This window comes from Calonectris borealis, chromosome 27, assembly GCF_964195595.1.
Source record: "Calonectris borealis chromosome 27, bCalBor7.hap1.2, whole genome shotgun sequence".
NCBI lineage: Eukaryota > Metazoa > Chordata > Aves > Procellariiformes > Procellariidae > Calonectris > Calonectris borealis.
Genome location: NC_134338.1, coordinates 1,905,676 through 1,926,074, shown reverse-complemented (window position 1 = coordinate 1,926,074; position 20,399 = coordinate 1,905,676). Strand labels below are relative to the sequence as shown.

General features: G+C 36.6%; 1 protein-coding gene across 4 annotated transcripts; it reads left to right on the top strand.

The window, feature by feature from the left end:
- Positions 1–1,029: 1,029 nt before the first annotated feature.
- On the top strand, positions 1,030–18,552 carry CDCA2 (cell division cycle associated 2). 4 transcript variants are annotated; one of them, XM_075174983.1, is made up of 15 exons: positions 1,030–1,618; positions 2,124–2,254; positions 2,854–3,004; positions 3,805–4,007; positions 5,365–5,440; positions 6,311–6,546; positions 6,927–7,014; positions 7,529–7,749; positions 8,190–8,268; positions 8,892–8,944; positions 10,009–10,149; positions 10,887–11,061; positions 11,627–11,826; positions 12,213–13,302; positions 14,885–18,552. In XM_075174983.1, the coding sequence occupies exons 1-14, from the start codon at positions 1,087–1,089 to the stop codon at positions 13,056–13,058; spliced, it is 3,132 nt and encodes a 1,043-aa protein (XP_075031084.1). In that variant the 5' UTR covers positions 1,030–1,086; the 3' UTR covers positions 13,059–13,302; positions 14,885–18,552. The 4 variants fall into 4 exon arrangements, with proteins under 4 accessions (XP_075031084.1, XP_075031082.1, XP_075031083.1 ...); XM_075174981.1 differs by having other exon boundaries at positions 11,612–11,826; XM_075174982.1 differs by having other exon boundaries at positions 2,851–3,004.
- The last annotated feature ends 1,847 nt before the right edge of the window (positions 18,553–20,399 follow it).

Below are 20,399 nucleotides of genomic sequence, written 5' to 3'. Positions count from 1 at the left end.
AAGGGGTGGGAGAGAGGGGTGAGGGCGCGGAGGAATACACAGTAGTGCGGCCCGGTTTGAATGTGGGAGGCGGGTACGAGTCTGGTGGCTGTGGGGAAGCGCTGGGGCGGGCGTGAGGGCGGAGGTGAGGGGGCGCGGGGGGGGGGGTCGCGGTAAGGTGGGGTGAGCCGGGGAGGGGGGGGGAGCAGAAGGAGGTCGGGTGCATTGGTGAGGGGATGTAAAGGAGTGGGGAACGCTGGGAGGGTGTCTGGGGGGGTGCGTGGGCGGTGAGGGGCGTTGGTGAGGGCGGGGGGGTGCAAGGGGGTGAGTGCTGAGGGAATTGGGGTGCCTGGGGAAGGGGGATGCGTGGGAAGGGGCACCTACGGGGGGCCCTTTGGGGAGGGGGCTGAGCTCCGGGAAGGGCCCACGTTGGACACTGATCCCTCGCACAATCACATCTCTCGTTTGTATAACCGGGGAGATGTAGGCATCAACTTTTAGTGTGAACTTACTAAAAAAAAAACCAGTTGTGCACGAGGTATTTAACAGCTTAATTCGTGTTCCACAAAGTACAGAAAAATGCATATATTTGTGGAACCAAAGTTTCAGACTGATATTGAATTCTACACGCTTAACTTAAAATACAAGAAACTAAATGCAAAAAACGTTAGCGTCTTAAATTTTCTAGTTAAACTGCTAATACTTGTTGCAACAGTTATAGCAAAACAATCACAGTGTGATTGTGCCTGACATATTTTATACTAACATGAAGTTTAAGTCTGATAAAGAGTGAACACGTAGCCTTGTATTTTCTTACTCGTGAAACACTTCTGTTGCAGGTTCATATTGCTGTGCATTTTTCTTTATAGTGCTATAGTGCTTTTGTGTCCTTTCTGTGTAGCTTTCTGGAGATAAGACTTTCCCTTTCCACCACACTGTTAAACACCTTGTTCCAGGAAAAACCTAGATTTGGTAGACATTTGAGAATGGTACTGAACTCTTGCTCTTACCAAATACCTATTAAAATCTCTTTTTCTTTTTGATAGGTGTCTGTAATTACACGAGAGCAAAGGCTGACTGAATGTTTCTTAAAATAAATCACTAACAATGCACAGACGATCTAAGAATATAAATGCTCCCCTGGAAGTTAAAGAAAATGAGAGTAGATACACTGAAGCGAAGGAAGAGGCCTCTTTCCCTGATCTGTCAAAAGTCCAGAAGATTTGCAAAGTGACTAAATCAAAAGTCATAAAGGCATCCAAGAAGGAGAATTTAAGTGATGGGAACCAGGCACAGTTGCAAAAATGCAGCCTGAAATACACCAAAGGCCTCGAGAGAGAATCGTACCACCACAAGGAGGATGTTGTTAGCTGTCAGTTTACTGAATGCTTTTTTGATACTCTAACAGGGGATATGATTGGTGAACCTACCTTGCCTTTGAACAGTAAGGAAAATTTTTCAAGAGGTAGACCTGTTCCTTTGGGGGATGAATGCTACTTGACACCTAGTAGGGACAAAACAGAAGAAAAATCTGATTGTGGAATATCAGAGAAACAGAGGAAAAAACCTGTTGATTTTGCAACTGTAACAATTGCTGAATTTGGGATTACTCAAGAAAGTTTTACTAAACGATCTATAGGTAAGGCTGCAGTGACTAATGATTGTGTCCTTGTGACCTCCAGATGTCCCTGGAGGTCATCTAGTCCAACGTCTTATCAAGAGCTTCAATTTAGGTCAGGTTCAGGTTGTCTGACTGAGTTTGAATATGTCCAAGGATAGGACTGTGATAGGATGTTGCTTTAATTCCCTATTTAACTTTTTTTTCTGTCCAGATTGATTAGGTGTCAGTGAGTTTCACAAGGGAGTAGTACGACAAATTCTGCAAGTATTGGTAGACAGTTCCTTAACTAGCAATTGAAAAGGTAAAAGAAAGACAGCTCCTCACGTGGTATATAGTTCAGTTAATATTTAACTTGCTTTTAGGAAATTAATTTGCTTTTGCTCAGGAAGGTTTCTTGAGTTGAGGAGCTAACTTCGAATGTTTTCACAGGTAGCATAAATCACTCTTAAAAAGAAAAAAAAATTACCATTTTAAAGCTGTAGGTATTCTTGCCAAAAAAAAATCTTTCCTGTCCCCATTTCAGGGAAGTCTCCAACTTCATTAAAATTTAGACGAAGATCAGCAATTGGAGTACGGGGGTCACCAGAACATAACACCCTTATTCGATACCTTGCCCAACAGAGAAGCAACAGGCAAAAAGAATCTTTTACACAGGTGAGAGTCTTTCTCGGTTTAGTTCCCCCCAGGAATTAACATATACTGGCAGAAAGAGAAGGCAAGTCTCAGGAAGAAGCCAGTAGAAGGAATAACCATGGCCTTAATTTTTTTGACTTCCTTTGGAAGGAAGGGGATGTTACAGGTTGGTTTGTGTAGAGTCTGGAGTCTTTTCTCCATGTCTAGCTTGCTCATATATTTTAACTTTTGTTTACCGTGACCTTTACTTTCCAGCATTTGCCATGCTTGATTTTTGGCTAATTAAAGTATTGATAGTTCAAAGTGAAATAAATATTATCATAAGTAACTTGTTTTTTAATCAGACTTGTTCTTAACTCAAACTAGCATAGACTGTCAGAAAACAAATTCTGGATATGGTCTAGATGGACAGGTTATGAAAGGCAGTAAAACTTAACAGATTTCTTGATACAGTTCCTTTTTTGCGTATTTTTACCATACAACTAAAATTGCAGCCAGATTAAATACAAGATTTGCTGCTTCTCTGAGTTTGTTTTATGCCAAAGAACAAATACAAGGTAATAAAGCCCACGTCATCTTGGGAAAAAAAGTGTCTCATGAGGTTAATTTTATTTTAGCAGGTTAGTGCTTTTAAACATGAAAATGTCAGATCCTTGAAGGACAAAATAGATGCCTTTCAAACATCTTTTAAATCGGTACAAGAAGCTGAAGGGGAGACTGGCTTCTCTGGACTGTCACAAGTGGATGATGCTTCCCAGGAAGCAGGTTCTTGTAAGTTGATTATATTTCTGGTCAATGATTTATCTTAAACATTAGGTCTTCCTTTAGGCCAAAAAGTAGAAAACTACAAACACTTAATATAAAACAAAAAAAAATTTCCTTTATAAGTTTTTTTTGTGTTTGGTTTGAGGTTTTTTGTTTGTTTAAACCTATCTTATTTCTTAGTGCATCCTGAATAGTGGTTTCTCAGAGTAAGTCCCGAAGAAGAATGAAGACTAGTATTTTTTGTGACTGTTTTCGTAGTTTTACTTTCTAGATTTATACCCTTTAATTTACTTTTCACTAAGCATTAGTGTTTTCACGCTTTTTCCATGAAACTGAGAATGGTTTTTATGACAACTGGTTTTAGCTGTTGAACTGTTATATTTCTTGATCGTGATGTGCAAACTTTGGTTTAATAATTTTGTTTTAGAAATCATGTTACATTACTGTGGTGTTAACATCCTCATTTCTTAATTAAAATAGTAAGTATTGCAAAAGCAGGGCAGTACTGTGTGAACTGTGAGAAGTGGTAGTGTAAAACAAACTACAATGCTTTACTTCTCTGGTATTGGTGGTCTTAACATTTGTATAAAAGAATAATTTGCTTTGTTTTGAAGATTTGGTAATGTTATTTTCAAAGTAGAACAAAAATGCATGTGTTTTTCTTTTTCCTGACTAGAAAATTACTTAGCTTTTTGAATCTCACCATCCTTTTGGTGAAGAAACACAAAAAGAGCATTCATTGAAAAATCTGAAGTTTGTCCTTGTGGTTTGTTGTTCGGTTTTTGTTTTGTTTTTAATTGATGCAGCTCAGAACAAAGTACCTTTTACAAAAGAGTGGAACCTGAATCAGCGGAGTGAAAAGTTCATGTCAGACAACAGTGGAGCTGATTTGAAAGAAAATTTAAGACAAAATTTGACCAACAGCAGTAAGTCTGATACCAAGATAAGCACCATCTTGTCTTCACATCAAGATGTGACTATCACTGAACCTGCTGCTGCTGTTTCACAGGTACTTACATAAGTGTGGGCAAAGAACATGGGGAAAACAAATAGCACAGCAAATCTCTCTTGTAAGAATTTTAAGCCTTATTATGACAAGTCAAGGGAAGCAAAATCTGGCATTGGACACTGATCCATTTGGACGGACAGTGAATATAGGCTAACCTCAGATACCTGCTGCTGGCTCTTCTGAGGCTGCGCTCAGTTTTCTTTTACATGCAAATACTCAATGTGGATGCTATAAGCTGTTCTAGTCAATAGGATTATACCCTTTTCTGATAATCACATGGAAAAGCTTATTTTATTCTATTTTATTAATAAAATTTAAATATGTCTTAATTCTTTTGAATCCACAGCTGTAATTATGTGAGACGTCAGATTCACAAATCTGGCAAATACAGCTTTTTCCAGATGTCAAAACCAACTTTACTGATCATCGGGATGACTTCGAATGCAACGTTTAATCCTCACCTTTTATCTGTTCGGCAGTTATGTGATATTCCATGCAAAAAAAAAAAAAAAAAAAAAAAGATGTACTTGTATACAGATGGAGAAGTTAATTTGTCTTCTGTATAAATATCTCTAGTGATCCTTTTATTAGTGTCTTATATAAAAACAGTGAAGATGGGGGCCATTTTGCTAGGTGTGTCCTCTGATGCTGCTGGACCTAGCAGCTTCCGAGTTGTAAAACAGCTGTGATAGTGTAACAGTTGTATGGAGGTTAGGAAGAAACTTCCTAAATTGGTGATAAAATATACAGGTTTTTCATTCCATCTTCTTTTCATTTCTGATGTCTAATCCTTGTAAGCATTTAGCCTTAGTGTTTTGGGAAAATAAATTAACTGAAGTAGTGGATGATTGGGAGAACTCTGAAATCCTTGGCTATGGGATTAAAAAAATCTGTAGTTCATGCTATTTTAAAAGGCAGCATTTGCAAGTAGTTACACCACCACCATCCCCCATCTTTGAATATTGAGATTGATTTGAAAAACTTCAGGTTCTTTGGTCAGATAAGTGTCGCCTGTTCTTTTTTGATTAAAAGGTTCAGCAACCAGGTGAAAAATATTTTCTACTCTATTCAACAACCGTTTAATCAGTTGAGGATTGAGAAACCTCAGTATTATTCTTCTGTGTTGATTGCAGTTGATACTTGTGGTGCTAATAAATAATCACTTGAACCAACACTTTGAAAAGTATCCTTCATAGATTTTACAAATGAGTAACGAGGACAGAGGCAGAACAGATTTATGTCAAGTGCTTCACAAAAAACTCAGCAGGTTATATTTTTTTATTTCTTTATCATATTGTGTGGGTGTATATATAAATAGATGAGATATCTATATATAATCTTGTAACTTTTTCGCTAGGAATGGGCTTATGAACAACACAATCCTATTGAGTCGGAGGCTGTTCTAATGAGAGATATCTTAGAAGCAGGCCATGGTAAGAGGATTCATCACTATTATAATCTTTGTTTTATTCTTACTAGAAAGTAAAAATACTTAGAATATTTGTAAGGAAATGTTTCACAAGCAGTCAACCCATGTCTGTCATTTTGTCTACAATTTATAATGCAGTAGAAATCTGGTGTAACTTTGACATAAAGGCTGATGGGGGAACAAAAAAAAAGTACTGCAAGTAATGATCTGTTCAAGTGCTGCTGCAGAGGAGGCTCAAGTCCCAGTTTAAAAACAGAATTCAGAGCTTGTTCAGTATAGCATTAAACATGTTTTTACTTAAGCACAGTTCATGGGAAGGAAATAGCTTTTATGAGAGGAGCTGAAATATTTGGAAGGTGGGGTAGGGCCTCTTGGGTGGTATGTTAGCAATTTGATTCTGATAGAAAAAGCAAGCTCAAACTGAGACACAGGCTGGGAATAATTGTTTAGAGTTTCCCTGCATTTTGTTAGTTAGGCCATTTTTAGGGAAAAGTATCGTTGAGTAGTTCATGCCTGTAAAGGAGAGAGGGGATGTTAATGTACAGAGTCCCTCTCTGTACGTTAGAGAATACTTCCCCCCCCCCCCCCCAATTTACATGGATGAGAGAGAAATCCTTATGCAAAATGTCTTTTCCTTCATGCAGTGCTCCCTTTTTACTTTTGTATGTTTTGTAAATTTTTCAAAATATGGAATGTAAATGTGCACAATAGTAGCAGAAATTTAGAAACAAATGCATTTTTTTGAGGTGGTAGGTGATGTAGATGCACAGAATCTAGAGAGATGTGTACATTTATAATTCACGTTGCTAATATTAAAGTCTTTTCAATTTTACTTCAGTCTTTAATTGTTATTCTCTGTCTACTTGCTCGGAAGACTTCAGTTCTGACCACATCACTAAAGACGTTAGAGGTAATGTTATATCAGATCTAAGCAGAAAGAAAGTTGGTTTTGTGGAAGAACAGAGCCTGGAAATATTTGATGAAAGCAAGCCACCTATCACACCACTGCAAACGGGAAATATTTCATTAAATGAACATACACAGAGTGGCTCACATCTGCGATCTGTATTAAAGAAAACGCCAATAAAACAACTAATGGATAGCATGAAGGTTGGTCAACTGACTTATATGGAGGTACTAATACTAGGGATGAACTTTTGCAGTCATTATTGAATTACCAGAAGTTAAGTCATGGTTAAAGATATTTTTTGAGCGATTGACACGCATCGGAAATAATTTAATGCTATCAATGGATATCTATTTGCTGTTTGGTCATCTTGGAAGCTTTGTTTGAAGCTTTCATGTTATGAGAAGATCTGTATGTATGTTGTTGAGTTTTATTCATTTAGAAAACAGTAGGTTTTTTAAACAATAGGACTTACTATTAAATGTTGCTTACAGAAAAAGTTATTTTCACTTTTGATTTGAACAAGGACAATATTTTAATTAAATGGTATTGAATAGATGGTTGTATCACTTAAATTTGATAGGAATACTCGAATGATGCAGTTGACAGAGGAGGAGGTGAATCTTTCACAGTCTCCAATTGTGCAAAAATCTTTGAAGCATTGCAAACAGGTCAGATTCCCCTTTTGTTTTTTAAATAGGCAGAGTATTATGTGGGACCATAAGGTTTTGCCTCTTTACTAAATCTGAAAAATGATATGCACTAGCCACGACTGAAGTAGCTCATGTGTGGCATCCTACTGTGTGAAGTGGAAAATAAGGTTGCCATGGAAAATAATATCTGTTAAAAAAATAGAAAAAAACACCCCAAAACTTCAGAAATCCTTTAATACCGGAATAGAATCACCTGTTTTTCAGGAAATTTTACACTTGTCAACTGGAACTTGTGGAATAGCTAGTCATTTCTAGTCTTCTATTTTCTTTCTTTCTTTAATTCTTGATACTGTAATAAAGCTACACTGAAAATTCTGGTTGAATCCACAGGACATATAAAGGTGGTATTTTGCTGTTTGGTTGGGGGGGGGATTTTTAAGATAATGTTAAGACCCATAAAAGGATCTTGAAAAGCCTCTGCTCTATTAAAGTTCCAAGTTCACTAAGCAGTCTATGTATTTTACTGCAATAGAGAAAACTGAAAGACATAGCTCTGAAAAGCCAAAGAAGAAAAGAGTTACTTTTGGAGAAGTTCTAAGTCCAGAAATATTTGACGAAACTTTGCCTGCAAATACTCCATTGCGCAAAGGAGCAACGCCAGTCCGTCATCCAGGGCTACAAAGTAATAGCCCTTTTGCAAGGTTCAGTCTCATTGAAGAACCATTATCCCAGCCAAACTTTGACTGCAGCGATGTAAGTTTTTTGTTGGGTTTTTTTCCTAAGCTATAAAAACAGCCTCTTAGTCTCCGTGAATGTTCAATTTTTGTTTAAGTTTTTCCTTGGTCTGCTTGGTTTTGAAAAGAAATTGCTAAAATATTAAAATACAGTCTGCTTGAAGCATTAGAATGACATTGAGACCGTTTTCTTTTGCTTTATGAATTCTAAATAGCATTTTGGCCTGTAGAGCTATGTTTAAAGTTGAGTACTGGTAGCACATGAAATGTTTTTGTCTTGGCTTATTCATATACTTTTGATGTTGTATTTCTTTTTTGCCATATATAGCAAATGAGCTGCTGCATTTTTTAAGGAGAAAAAAAAAATCACCTGGCTGTTCCAAACACTAATCGACAAGGTGTTTTTCAGTATATATCTGGTATAGTATATTGCTAAGAAATTTAACTTTTTTTTTACAGGAATGCATTGAGTCTCTTCAAGAGTTAGCGGAAGGTTCTGTTGCTGCAGAAGACCTCTTACCTGTTGAAAATGCAGAAGGTAACCCCCCCTCGTATTTTTGTCATTAGATAATGCATCTTTCTGTACCTGAAAATTGAGAGATGACAGGGTTTTTTGTTTGTTTGCTTTTATACAGGGGATATATTTCAATTATACTAAAATTTAAATGCTCTTGCTTTCTACTAAAGGTCTTTGCAGTAGCTGCGGTGTTTACCTGTTGTTTAGGTTAACTGAATGTTATTTGACCTTTTGTATTTTTCTGTGAAAGTGACTGATATAATCAGACTTGCTGCTTTAAGTAACTGGGCTTACTGTCTTGATTCTGATATTGTAATTTTGATGTGTTTAAAATAGCAAGCAAGACAACAGCAACAAAAAAAATTGAAAGGGGGTTGTGCATGTGTCTGTATATATCTCTATGAAAGCTGTGTAAGCGCTAATTATTTTCTTATGAAATCCTCACAAGTTATGTTTTCCTCTGTTTTGTAAAGCAAGCTGTTAAATTTTTTTTTATCTTGCCATGTTTGATAGTCTTTTATGCAGAAAACGTTACTCAAGACTAAGATTACTAAACACTGTGCATAAGGTTAGAAAAATTTCCTCAAAAGGTGATTAACTTTGTGTTGAAACTGAATCGGTATTATTTTCTTCATATATAATAGCAGAAACTGACAAATCTAACATGATAACAACTCGTTCTTCTACTAAAAGAAAGGTAAGTTGCTTTAGTGATGATGTTTGATTTTTTTTCTTTTTTTTTTTTTTTTTTTTAAAACTTCAGGCAGAATTGTTATCTTTTATAACTCCTGATGCTTGTAAGAGTTTTTACAGTCTCAGGTATGAGTATTGTATATATCCAGGTATATGGAAATATCTCATGTTAGTGCAGGTAATTGTCTTAAGGAAATCTCATTTTTGGGTGAAAGCGGTTTTCCAGTTATTAAAACCATTTTTAGTTATAGCCTGATACTTAAATTTACTATTTCTGTTGAATTTTCCAGGAACTTTCCCAAATAGTCTGACAAAATTTAGAAGAGATTTATTCATAGACTTTCATTCATAGGATCAGGGGCTTCACTCATGGGAATCTAAAAAGTTATAATCACAGAAAATTGAGGAGAATGGAAACAAAGTTTTCCGTCTAATTTTTCTATTTGGTTTAATTTCTTTGAGATACAGGAACATGAGATAGAGGCTAATAAAGTGAAGTTTATTCTGCAACTTGTGACGACTTTCAGTATCACTGAAAATGTGGTTGTGTTCCTAAGTCCAGTGCTAAAGATCTTCAGTCTTGTTAACCTTTTTGTCTGTTAGCCATAAGGCAGGCAGAATATCATACGTGTATCTGTTCTGGTTGCTGGAATTTTAAGGTGCATAGAATTTATTGTACAACAATTTCTGTAAGAAGTGCTTTCAGACTTTAGTGTTGTACAGTTCTAGTGTGCTTTATTGGAGGGAGAAGGCAAAAAAAAAAAGTAATATGAAAAAAGTAACCCATCTTCTCTGAAAGAAATAGCTGAAGATGAAAATCTACTCTTTTCCCATTAGAGTGTGTTTTTTGTACAAATAGAACTATATTGTACTGTGTGAAGAGACTGGCTCTATAAATCTTAATTTCCAACTGTCTAGCTCTTCTGACCTCATATATGAAATAACAGAGACTAATTACAGTGTGATTCTGATGACTGTTGGACTGTGGTGTATTTTTTTAAAAAGCAAGCATATGCATGTGCACATACACATGCACCCCAACAATGTAAAATTTGTGTTCCTCAACAGTGTAGCACTGTTTCAGAGGGGACTGATTTTAGCATCTCAAGAGCCACGAATACTAAGAATGCTAAAGATACTAGAAATCCAAGAAAGAACAAGTTTCAAAAGCAAAAGAATATAACCACATCTGCTGCTAAAAAGACACAGGTAAGTGACAGGCCACTGCAGTTGGTGAATACTGCCTTTATTTCTCTATCCAAGTGTCTCTTCCTTCTTGTGTGTTTTATGTGATTATTTTGATCTTTGTAGGAAAGATTTTCTAAAGGGTGTTTTGTTTCCTGTTGCTGCCGATAGTCTCCTCTTAATGCCTATCTTGTTTTCCTACACTTACTGCCACACCTCTTTTTCTTACTGCTTGTTAAGGCTGACTGCAGGGTTTAAATACTTCTAGGGCAAAAAGGATACTTTGTGGAGATGAAGCAGGGATGGTGTCGCTTTTCAGACTTCAGGGACAGAAAATGAGTTTATGGTTCTTCTCTTACCAAGTGTATGCAGTAGTAGTTCTGCAAACTTGCCCAGTTATATGCTAGTTAAGTATTGTAAAGGTATGAGATTTCTAAAAGATTTTTACTATCATGTATTGGAAGGGAAAGCACATATTCCTTTTCAAACTAAGCATAAATGAAGAATCTGTAGTTTTGAGCTGAAAGACTAATTTCTTTGACTTCTAGATTTGGTTAAATGAAACAAAAATCACATCTCATGTTTGAGAAGTAATTCTCCTTTGCTTCGAGTTTTTAGATTAATTTGTAGATGGCAGAACGAGTGGAACTCGTTTAGGGGGAAACAACTGTTATCCATGAAAATCCAGTAACGGTGTCACTTATTTGTTGGAAAATACTGTAATTACATTGTGCTCTATTAAGTCTTCTCAATCTCTTCAGAAAATAAAACATACAAGCTATGGGAAAAGAAGAAAGAAAAAAGTAAAAAAATCTTTATATGGGGAAAGAGAAATGGCTTCTAAAAAACCTCTTCTCAGCCCTATCCCTGAAATTCCAGAGGCTTTCTCTTCTGCCTCATCTCCAAACTCACCAAAGGCAAATGCATTTTTTTCAGGTAATGTGTGTTTTAGTTTTGTTTTGCCTTGCTCGTTCTGTTGCTTCTAATTTTTTATTTCAACAGTTACATAAAGAAACTGTTGATAGTTATCCTGAGTTCTGTGCATAGGTAAAGAGCCCAGTATACATTTTTTTACTTTTAATAAGTAAATAATAAAAAATAAGTAATTCTGTAATAGTAGAGTCCAGAGGATCTAATAGATCGATAATCTCCAACTGGATAAATGTAACTCTTGTCGGACTCCAGTGTAAAGCTGACAAAAAAAAAAAGCCTCTCTGTACTTTGACCAGATAGTGATATTTTCATAGTCCTTAAAACTGGTAAGTTGGGCATGAATAGTTAAGTGATGTGCAGTAGCTTTCTGGTTTTTGGTTTTGGTGTTTGTGGTTTTGGTTTACACTAGTTATCTGGAATGGTTGTTCAAAAGGTTACTTTTATGCAAGTAAAATAATATAAAGCTTTTATTGTAATATTTAAAAAAAGATTTTGTACATTCACAAGTAAAGTCAAGTAATTCTAATTCTAAGTGCTTATTATTCTAATTCAGAGGACATATTTTTAGATAATACCAAATCCAGGAATGCTCGCAAGGATGTTCAGCAGAAGCTAGTAGCTGAAGGAATGAGAGCAAAAAACATCCGTGCAGTTCATACGTATTCAAGCCCTAAGGGCCTGGACATTGCAGAAGCCAGCAGCTCCAATGATACAGTGTTCCAGGGGTCAGATGGTGGTCTGAAGTCTCTTTCTGGCATTGATCTTAAGGTAACTGAAATGCTCAAGTATACTGCTAGAAAATAAGTCAGATTTGTGCTTGATGTTGTTGGATCAAAAAGGTAATGTTTCAGGGGAAGAAAAAACCTAACTCTAAGAGTGATTATACAGTGGAACAGGCTGCCTGGAGAGGCCATGGGATCTCCATTCTTGGAAGGAGGTGTTCAGAACTCAGCCTCAGGCAACATGAGTCTGGCCCCACATTGGAGCAGATTCCAACATACAGAATGCTATGTGTTGGTTGGTTGGGGTTTTTTGAGAATGACTAGACTTGGTGAGGAAAACAGTAGCAGTTGTTTAGTTGTCAGCTGTTTGAAATGAGCTTTTTGTGAATTACCTTTTGCCTATATTTAAAAAAAAACAATTTTTTTTTCCAGTTTTCAAATATTATGCCAGATGCAAAGTGTGTTTTTGATACATCTGACTATTTCCAGCGAGATAAAGAGACTGCATGTGTGAAAGAGGCAAAAGAAAGTGATTCTTCGATAAAAACCAAAAAATTACAAGGAAATCTCCTAAATAAGGCAGAGCAGCAAACCAGGCTAGAATTTCTGGAACAACAGGACACTAGTGTACATGAGGGTGCCCAAAGAACTCAGTGTCCGCAAAAAGATTCTGTAAGAGGTAGTCCATCAAGAAGAAGAAGAAGAATTAGTGCCATCTGTTTTCCTCCTGTTGAAAAATTGGAAATAACTGGAAACAATCTTCCAGTTTCTTCTTTTAATGTGGAAGAAGTCTTATCTGCTCCTCAGCTAAAAAATGACTCCTTAGAGCCTTTTAGAAGAAAGAGCGATAACAGTGGCGAAAAAAGAGTGAGGCGCAGCATGAGATTACATAAAGATGCAGAAATTGAAGGACTTGCATGGATTGAAGTACCCAATGAGATTCAGAAGAACCCTCACCTGCTAGCTTCTGCTTGCAAAATCAGGAGAACAATAATCACATCCATCTTTACAGAATCTGAGAATATTCACCATAGAGAACAAAATCTCATCCAGTTTTCAGCACCAGGGAAGGAGAACAATGACTCTGTTCATCTTGCTGGTGGTTCTTCCAAAAGATGGAGGAGGAAAAGCATGTGTGTATCCACACCTCAAGAAACAAGAACTTGGTCTCAGACCCGGAAAAGGAGCATAACAAATTCTGTATATAGGAAGGACAGAACTAGCCAAAAACACTCTGAAGAAGTAGAAATACCTCTTGAAAATAGCTCCAACATTTAGCAAGGTCTCAGCTACCTCTGATTTTCTAAAGTGAAGGTCAGTATTAGGTTCTTATGTTCTCTCTCTTAAGTGCTGTTTTGTTCTCTCTCCCACTTATACTTCCCTACTTATTATTTCCTTATTCATTTTCTGGTTAACTTAGAACTGATTTTCCTTGTCTTCATGCCTAAAATGCTTGAAGATCAGAACCGCGTGGAAGGCCTAGCTTGGCTCAGAGCATTGGTCTGGTAGACAGTCATGGCAGGTAATCAAGAGGATAAAAAATTTTTCTCCCATGATGAACTGAATTTGACATGACCTCTTTATTGTAGTCTACATCCTTGCTTACGTGTTTTCATACTTTAGTGCTGTCTATAGAGCAATAGCAATTAAACACTGCTAATATTATAAAGAACTCAACAAATGACCGACTTTCTCTGCAACACCAAGTTCAGTCATTTCAGGAAGGCAAAGACTCGTTTTTCTCAGCTGGAAGGATTGCTCTAGGGGCTAGTGAATTTTGTTGCAATATACAGCAGTAAGACAATATACAAAATTTAAATAATGTTTATGCATGCATTTGTATGCATGTTATCACAGTCTGGGATTTTCTTGTGTTTAGATGAATATGTTTACAGTTGTGGTACCTGCACAGTAGTGTGGGATTTTTAAGATTCCTTGAGTCTTAGTTGTGATTATTAGACTGGATGTGTTTAGTAGACCATCTTGCTACATTTGCTCCGTTCTCAAATGCACAATCAATATACGAAGTTGCTAAATGGAGTCATATCAACAAACGTGTGACCCTCAGGCTGTTTTAAGTAAAGAGGAACAAATTTGATAGTTCAAAAACATGATCTGTGGTGACAAGTTACTTTTTAGTCAATTGGGAGTTGATACTAATCCATATTTTCCTCATAGGGCTCTTTCGTTTTTTTGAAAGAAGAGGATTCAAGCTTAAGATTTTGTTATATTTTTGAAGTTTAATTGAAGGAGATAAAAAGTGAATTTGTCTTTAGTAGTTAAACCATGATGTTGTAAAGTATGCTCTTTCCGCTAGAATTGCTTGAAGTGTTGATGTTTCCCATGTGCTTGATCATTCCTTATAAATTGCTTTTGAAATCTGCATGAATTTTCTTCCAGATTTCAAAAATACCCTAAAAAAACTCTTGAGATTCTCTGCAAATAAGAAAGAAATCACTTCTGGCTTGAAGGGGAGGAGTAGAAGGCGGGGAAGCTGTTACCATCTTCTGAAAAGACTTTGCTTTACCTTCTGGGCACAAGCAGGGGAAGAGTTCCTATAAATAAGACTAAATTTTGTGTTAGAAAGAGTTAATGCATTCTGCCTCTGTGGTGTGAAGGTTGGTCATTTTTTAAAAAAAAAAAGCTTTTAAATCTTTATTGTATGTAACATTAATTTTAAAAAATTAAATTGGCTAAGGAAAGTGAAACATTCATCATACAATAAAGCTGTACTTCATTTCTGGACACTTCCAATCTTCGGTGTATGTGTACTAAATACAGTGCATATTATTCAGTAGTTGACCTGTCATCCTACTGTTTTCATTTTTCTAGTTTGAACAATGTAATAAAAAGTGATGATTGTAGGTGGTCTACTTAAACATTTGCTGTTGCTTTCATTTTTCATACTGTTCTGTTTCAGCCCTAGTGAAATACCTGTGCCAGCTTGAAGGAAATAGCTTTCTGTTGAAAATGATCTCTTCTGTGACCTTGTTTTTAACATTATTGATGTGGAATAAAATACTTTATGTACTTGGCTGCTTTTATAAAGCTTAAAAGCAAACAGAACAGTTTCATTTTTATGCATGTTTTACTTTTCTCTACAGACCTCATCAGTTTTTCCCAAGACAAGAATTCCTAAGGCAACTTGAAGGAAACTTCACTACTTAAATACTGTTCATCTTATGCTGGTTCAGAAACATTACTGAAGCTATTAAAACAGTCTCCTTGATGTTTTATTTTGGGGTTTGCTTTTGTGTCACAATGAAAATTTTAGATTTGGAAACAGAATGGCAATACTTACTTGGGTTGAATCTTGTTGTGATAGCAGTATGTTGGCTTACCAGGAGAGGGCAGTCTGACATGAGTTTTTATGGTTGTAACTGAATTTGAAAATAATATCATAATGTGCAAAATCTTTGAAGGGATACTAGCTGAGGTTAAAATCTAAAGCTCTTTGAGATTAAAACTAATAATAGCTGCAACTTCTAACATTCAACAAAAATCAAAACAGCAACTGAACTACGCACTGAAATTAATCTGGAAAAGTGAAATGCTTATGCACTGTATTCAGATATGACTTTATATATGGAAATCACATTGCATTCTTAAACAGTTGCAGCTGAGACATTAGGGTTTACCTAACAGGTTTTAGATATCAAATCTAGCAGCGAGTGAAACCTTTGGAGACTGCGGGTGTTGGATACTGAACACCAGGCTTGAATAGTCAGGTCAAGTAAAGAGTTGTCCTGGAGGAAGAAGTAATAAACTAGTATGCATGATACTAGAGAGCTTAATCTAAAATGCTGCCTAGAATGTGCTTTTTGTGATGTTGCTGTCCTATGCATCAGTCACAGCAGCACTAGAAGAGGTTTCCCTTGAAACCTCCCTTGAGGTTTCTTGAGTGGATAGGCTAAGTGCACTTTAGATGTGAAGTGTAAGTAAAGTCAGAAATAGAAGAGCAAGGGTAACGAGAAGAAAACAAAGCTTGGATTTTCCTCCTGGCACAGCTTGGTTGAAAAGGGTTGTTAGGGATTATATGTAGATGCTTGATGGCAGTTTGCATGGCTTGCAGGAGGGTGAGGCTGGAACCTACAGAGAAATAAAGAGGTTGCAGTTAATGGGACTTAATCTGGAGAGGTCTTGAGAGGAGACAAGTCTTCAGTTCTGCAGAAGGTTGTTGCAAGGGAGAGGGGGTAATAATCTGTTCTCCATAACTGTAGTGAATGGGACAAGAAATAATGTGTTTAAATTAGAGAAAAATGTCTCTGTTAAACATTAAGAGAAAGTTCCAGCAGCAGAGATAGTTGAGCATGGGAATACATTGCCTCGGGAAGTTGTGGAATCTCCATCACTGGAGGCTTTTAAGAACAGATTAAACAAATATCTGTCAGGAATGACATATGATCCTTCCTAGGGGTAAGGATAGGTCCTGGATGGCCTCTTGAGGTCTCTTCTGGCTGTGTTTTCTGATTGCTAGAGATTAGGGTTGCAAGAGGTGATTTGGGACTTGCCTAATAGTTAAGACCTGAGATAGAATCTGTCACGGAATAGGGAGCGAGAGAATTGCTAACACTGGGGGCTGTTTAGCATGGGAAGGAACTGGGGAATTTGGGAGAGGGCTCTTCATGCAAGGCTAGCAAAGTGGTCTTAGTACTTTAAACATTCAGTCTCATGTGACTCGCTGCTCTTCCTCAGAAGAGCATCTCTGTAGACTCCTGAAATGGTGTAACCTACAACTTGGTGGCCGTGCTGTTATACCAGAAGTGCGAACAGCAGAGTGAACAATGCTGTTCCATTTTCAGATTTGCTTTTCTAGAATTGAGTTAACGTTAAATTTTGAATCACCAGCTCTGTCGCTATTCCTATTCAATCAACAGAAGAACTTTCTGAAGTGGTCTCTTGTCTTCATTGCCATGTTGGGGTGCAGAAAGGTATACTTTTAAAAGAAAGGTATACTGTGTGCAAGTGCAGACAGGTGTCAAGATATTTTGAGTTTGTGGTTCTAGTTTTCAGCTGTTAATTACAGCACTATCTGGAGTAGATTTTAATGGTGTTGTGTCACATTAGGTTAGCTTAGTCACTCTAATACAACCAGAAAAGTCCTTGGACAGAAGAATGCACAAAGTCAGCAGTGTGAAACTGAGTCTGATCAGTGAAGCATCACTACGCAGCATGTTAGACTGGGTAGTCGGCTGGTGCGGTCTCCCAGTGTGAAGGCTAGCCTTTGTAGCCTTCAATTTAAGTCACTGTTTTAACTTTTTTTGTGCAGTACTCATCTCCATGTCAGTTTGTGTATTATAGTGGCATCTAAATAAATCTGTGGTGTTAGCCAGTCTCTTTCACCTCTCATTTACTCTCCCTACTCTTCTAAAGGGAGGCTTTTTCTCTCTTTAGAGGGTTGTTACAAAGATTACTTTGTGTTTAAAAGTACTTCACTAACGTTAAGTGCTGTATTGTATAGACTTCAAATGGCTTCAAGTATGGTAATAGCTAGCACTAAGTGTATATTGCTGAATAATTGCATTTAGCAGATTGCCATGTAATTATCATGCTTTGACTGACATAGAGGATAAGTGGTGGGTCCTAGAAAGACTGATTATTTTGCCACTCTGTAATTATGATGTCGTTAATAAGTAAGAGTAATTACATATCACTTTTGCTTGCACTATCCTATGAAGTGCAGTCTTGATACGTTTTCAGATAGCTGAATATCTGACAACTAGCAGTAAGGAGTATTTCACAGTTGGAATGTCTTCACTTAAACTTAATGTTAGTGAGCTGAAGATACAAAGAGCAACAATACTTGAATTTTTCAGGAAGTTTTAAAGGGAAAGTGTTAGTGTTTTCCAGGAATTATTTTATGCCGATATTTTGCCATAAGTAAGATGCATATAAGTGACAAAGGTGGAGACGATGTGACCAAGTTTTCTCACATGTGAGTTAAGAGAAGTAAAATAGTTTTCTCAACCTGACACTCATGATAAGCAGGGGAAAGAAAATAACAAGAATAGTATATGTCTTTTTTTTTTTTTAACTTCAAAATAATTAACTGTAAATAAAGCTTCATCTAGTCTTCAGCTTATTTTTCTCTACTTGCTTCTGACTAATTGGGCAGTAGAAGGGGATACTGAAAACCTAAGGGTCACATATAAATTTCACTATTGTGTGTTCATCTAGTCTAGTTGCTGTTTAGAAATGCACTAAAATGTTTGTGCTCTACTCTTCCTCCTTCTCACTCCAAATCCTCTAGCACTCTTATAGTTCACTTAGAGCTGGACAGACTTTAGTGATGGACTGATCTATGCACAAGGAAGCAAACAGAAAAGCATTGTTAGATCTATGTATAAGTCAATGGAGAGAGGAGGAAAAAAAAGCCATTGAAGTGTGCCAAGTATAGCTTAAGCATACAGGAACAGGAGCGGGCAGTGAAAGAAATTTCATTTTCAAGCTGCTTACAGCTAGGTAAGCAATGGAAATAAATCTAAAAACAAACTGTGAAGTGTAGTTGTGGGTATTCCTTCAAATTGCATGTTTTTAAAATCAGGAGGTAAACTGTGCAAATCAAAATGTTTTAACTTGAAATAAGGTAAGGTCTAATTTCACTGTATCCCAGTGGAAAAGATGAAGTTGTGCCTGTGACTTATAGACAAGAAGGCTAATGTATTAGTTTTGTAATTAAGTCCTGTAAATTGTGCATAACAGAGCAATTAACTACTTTAACCAAGCTTTGGAGGGGGAAGGAGAAAAACCTGTGTGCACTGGGAATGAGGGCATGGAACATATTCCCTAACTCAAACCTGAAAAACCTGGTGTTAGTCTTGGGTTATTTCCAGTGACCCCTTGACTCCCATCTTCCTGCCCCCTGCACAGATTTGGAACTGGTCAGCCATATTTGTTTTTGGAAGGGAGAGGAGACAGATATAATGAATGGCTTTTATTGTGCAATATTTCAAAACCTTTTTGACTGCATTCGGATGGGATGGAAAATGTTCTACCCTGCGCTGCAGCCAAAATAAACAAAACATATTCCCTAAACCTGGATGTGTGTTTCACTCAAACTGGCAGTAGTTAGAGCTCTACTCTTAAACAAGAATTTAGTTTGACAATTTTTAGGCCTTGTTCAGCTGAATGTAACAGCCAAAGAAAATACTTGGAAAAAAAATTAAATAATACACATATTTACAGCTTGCAGGTGGCATTAATTTTTGTGGTTCATAGTATTTAGTTTTAAGAATCCCTATTAGTTGGGCTATATTGTGGATTTTTAAAAAATATTCTTAATTGTCTTTTTTTTTTTTAAATTAGTTTTTTTATGAGAATAGTCATTCTGAAGGAAAATACATTTTATGTAGCTCCCTGATGGGTGATAAATAGTTGTGATTCAAGGCTTTAAAAGTTTAGGGTCTACCAAGAAACTGAAAATTCTACAAACACAAGACCCAGCAAACTAGCAGTAAAACCTCTTGACAGAAGCCTGCTATGGACTGGCTTCCAACTCCACTAAAGTTTAGTTTAAATACCCTCTTTAATGGTGCAGGCTTACTGCTGGTTTTTAGCATTGCCAATCAGTTCAGTGAAGACATAATGTGTAACCAAGATAACTCATGTTGTGCAACATGTTTTATAGGCTGAGCAACCATATTTAATAATAATAAGAACAACAACTTTTAATTTAATCACCTATACCCAGAAGCCTCTGAGTATTGTTAACAATGAAGGACTAAAACTAAATTATCAAAACAGACACCATGCCTGGACAACCCCCACCCTGCAAACAAATCTTGTATTCTTCACAATCCCACCCTACAAGAAAAAAATCACTTTGAACCAATAACATGCAAAACTTTTAATGCTTTTAAGTAGATAAATGAGCCTCTTTTTTTTTTTTTTAAATCATTATGATTAAATCATTAAAGATTACAAACAGGGTATCACAAAGTCTGAAGAGAAGTTGCAAGAACAAACTGGTCATTCCTCGAAAGCCCTAAATATGTAGTAAACTAAACAAGCTAGGAATCAGAAAACTGGGGTTTTTGTTCCCTCTGTGGTCTGGCTTTGGTTTTGTGCTGTTCTTGAATTAAGTCGTTACTCAGTTTCCTTGCTCTGTGTCTTTCATTTTTTTGCCAGCACTTGTAACATCAGGGTGAGAAATATGGATCTAATATCACCATCCATTAAATCAACTGAGTTATACTGAAGATACTTTTGAAGCCACGCTTCACTCTGTCATAAATAACCTGCCTATCTCATACAAATGTTTGGACAAACAAATGCACTTAGTTCATGGTTAGAAGGTCAGTAATGCTGAGTTTTGGTAGTAAATAATATTCACTAATGCAAATCTGTTAAGGTTGTGAGGGAATTGATGTTTGAACGGTGACTTGGATATGTTGAGTATCCTCGCGTGTGCTATTGAGGAAAAAGTAATTGTGTGGGTACAAATATTAATGATGAATAAAAAGGTCGTTTTACTCTCCCCTCAAGAAAAAATCCTAAGTACCTGTGGTATGTTTTGCAAGGAAAGCTTTGTAAGGTTTATATAAGGAGTAGGTAATGTACATGTAGCTTATCTTAATGCTAAGCATTACATAATACAAGCTATGGAATATAAGCCTCAAA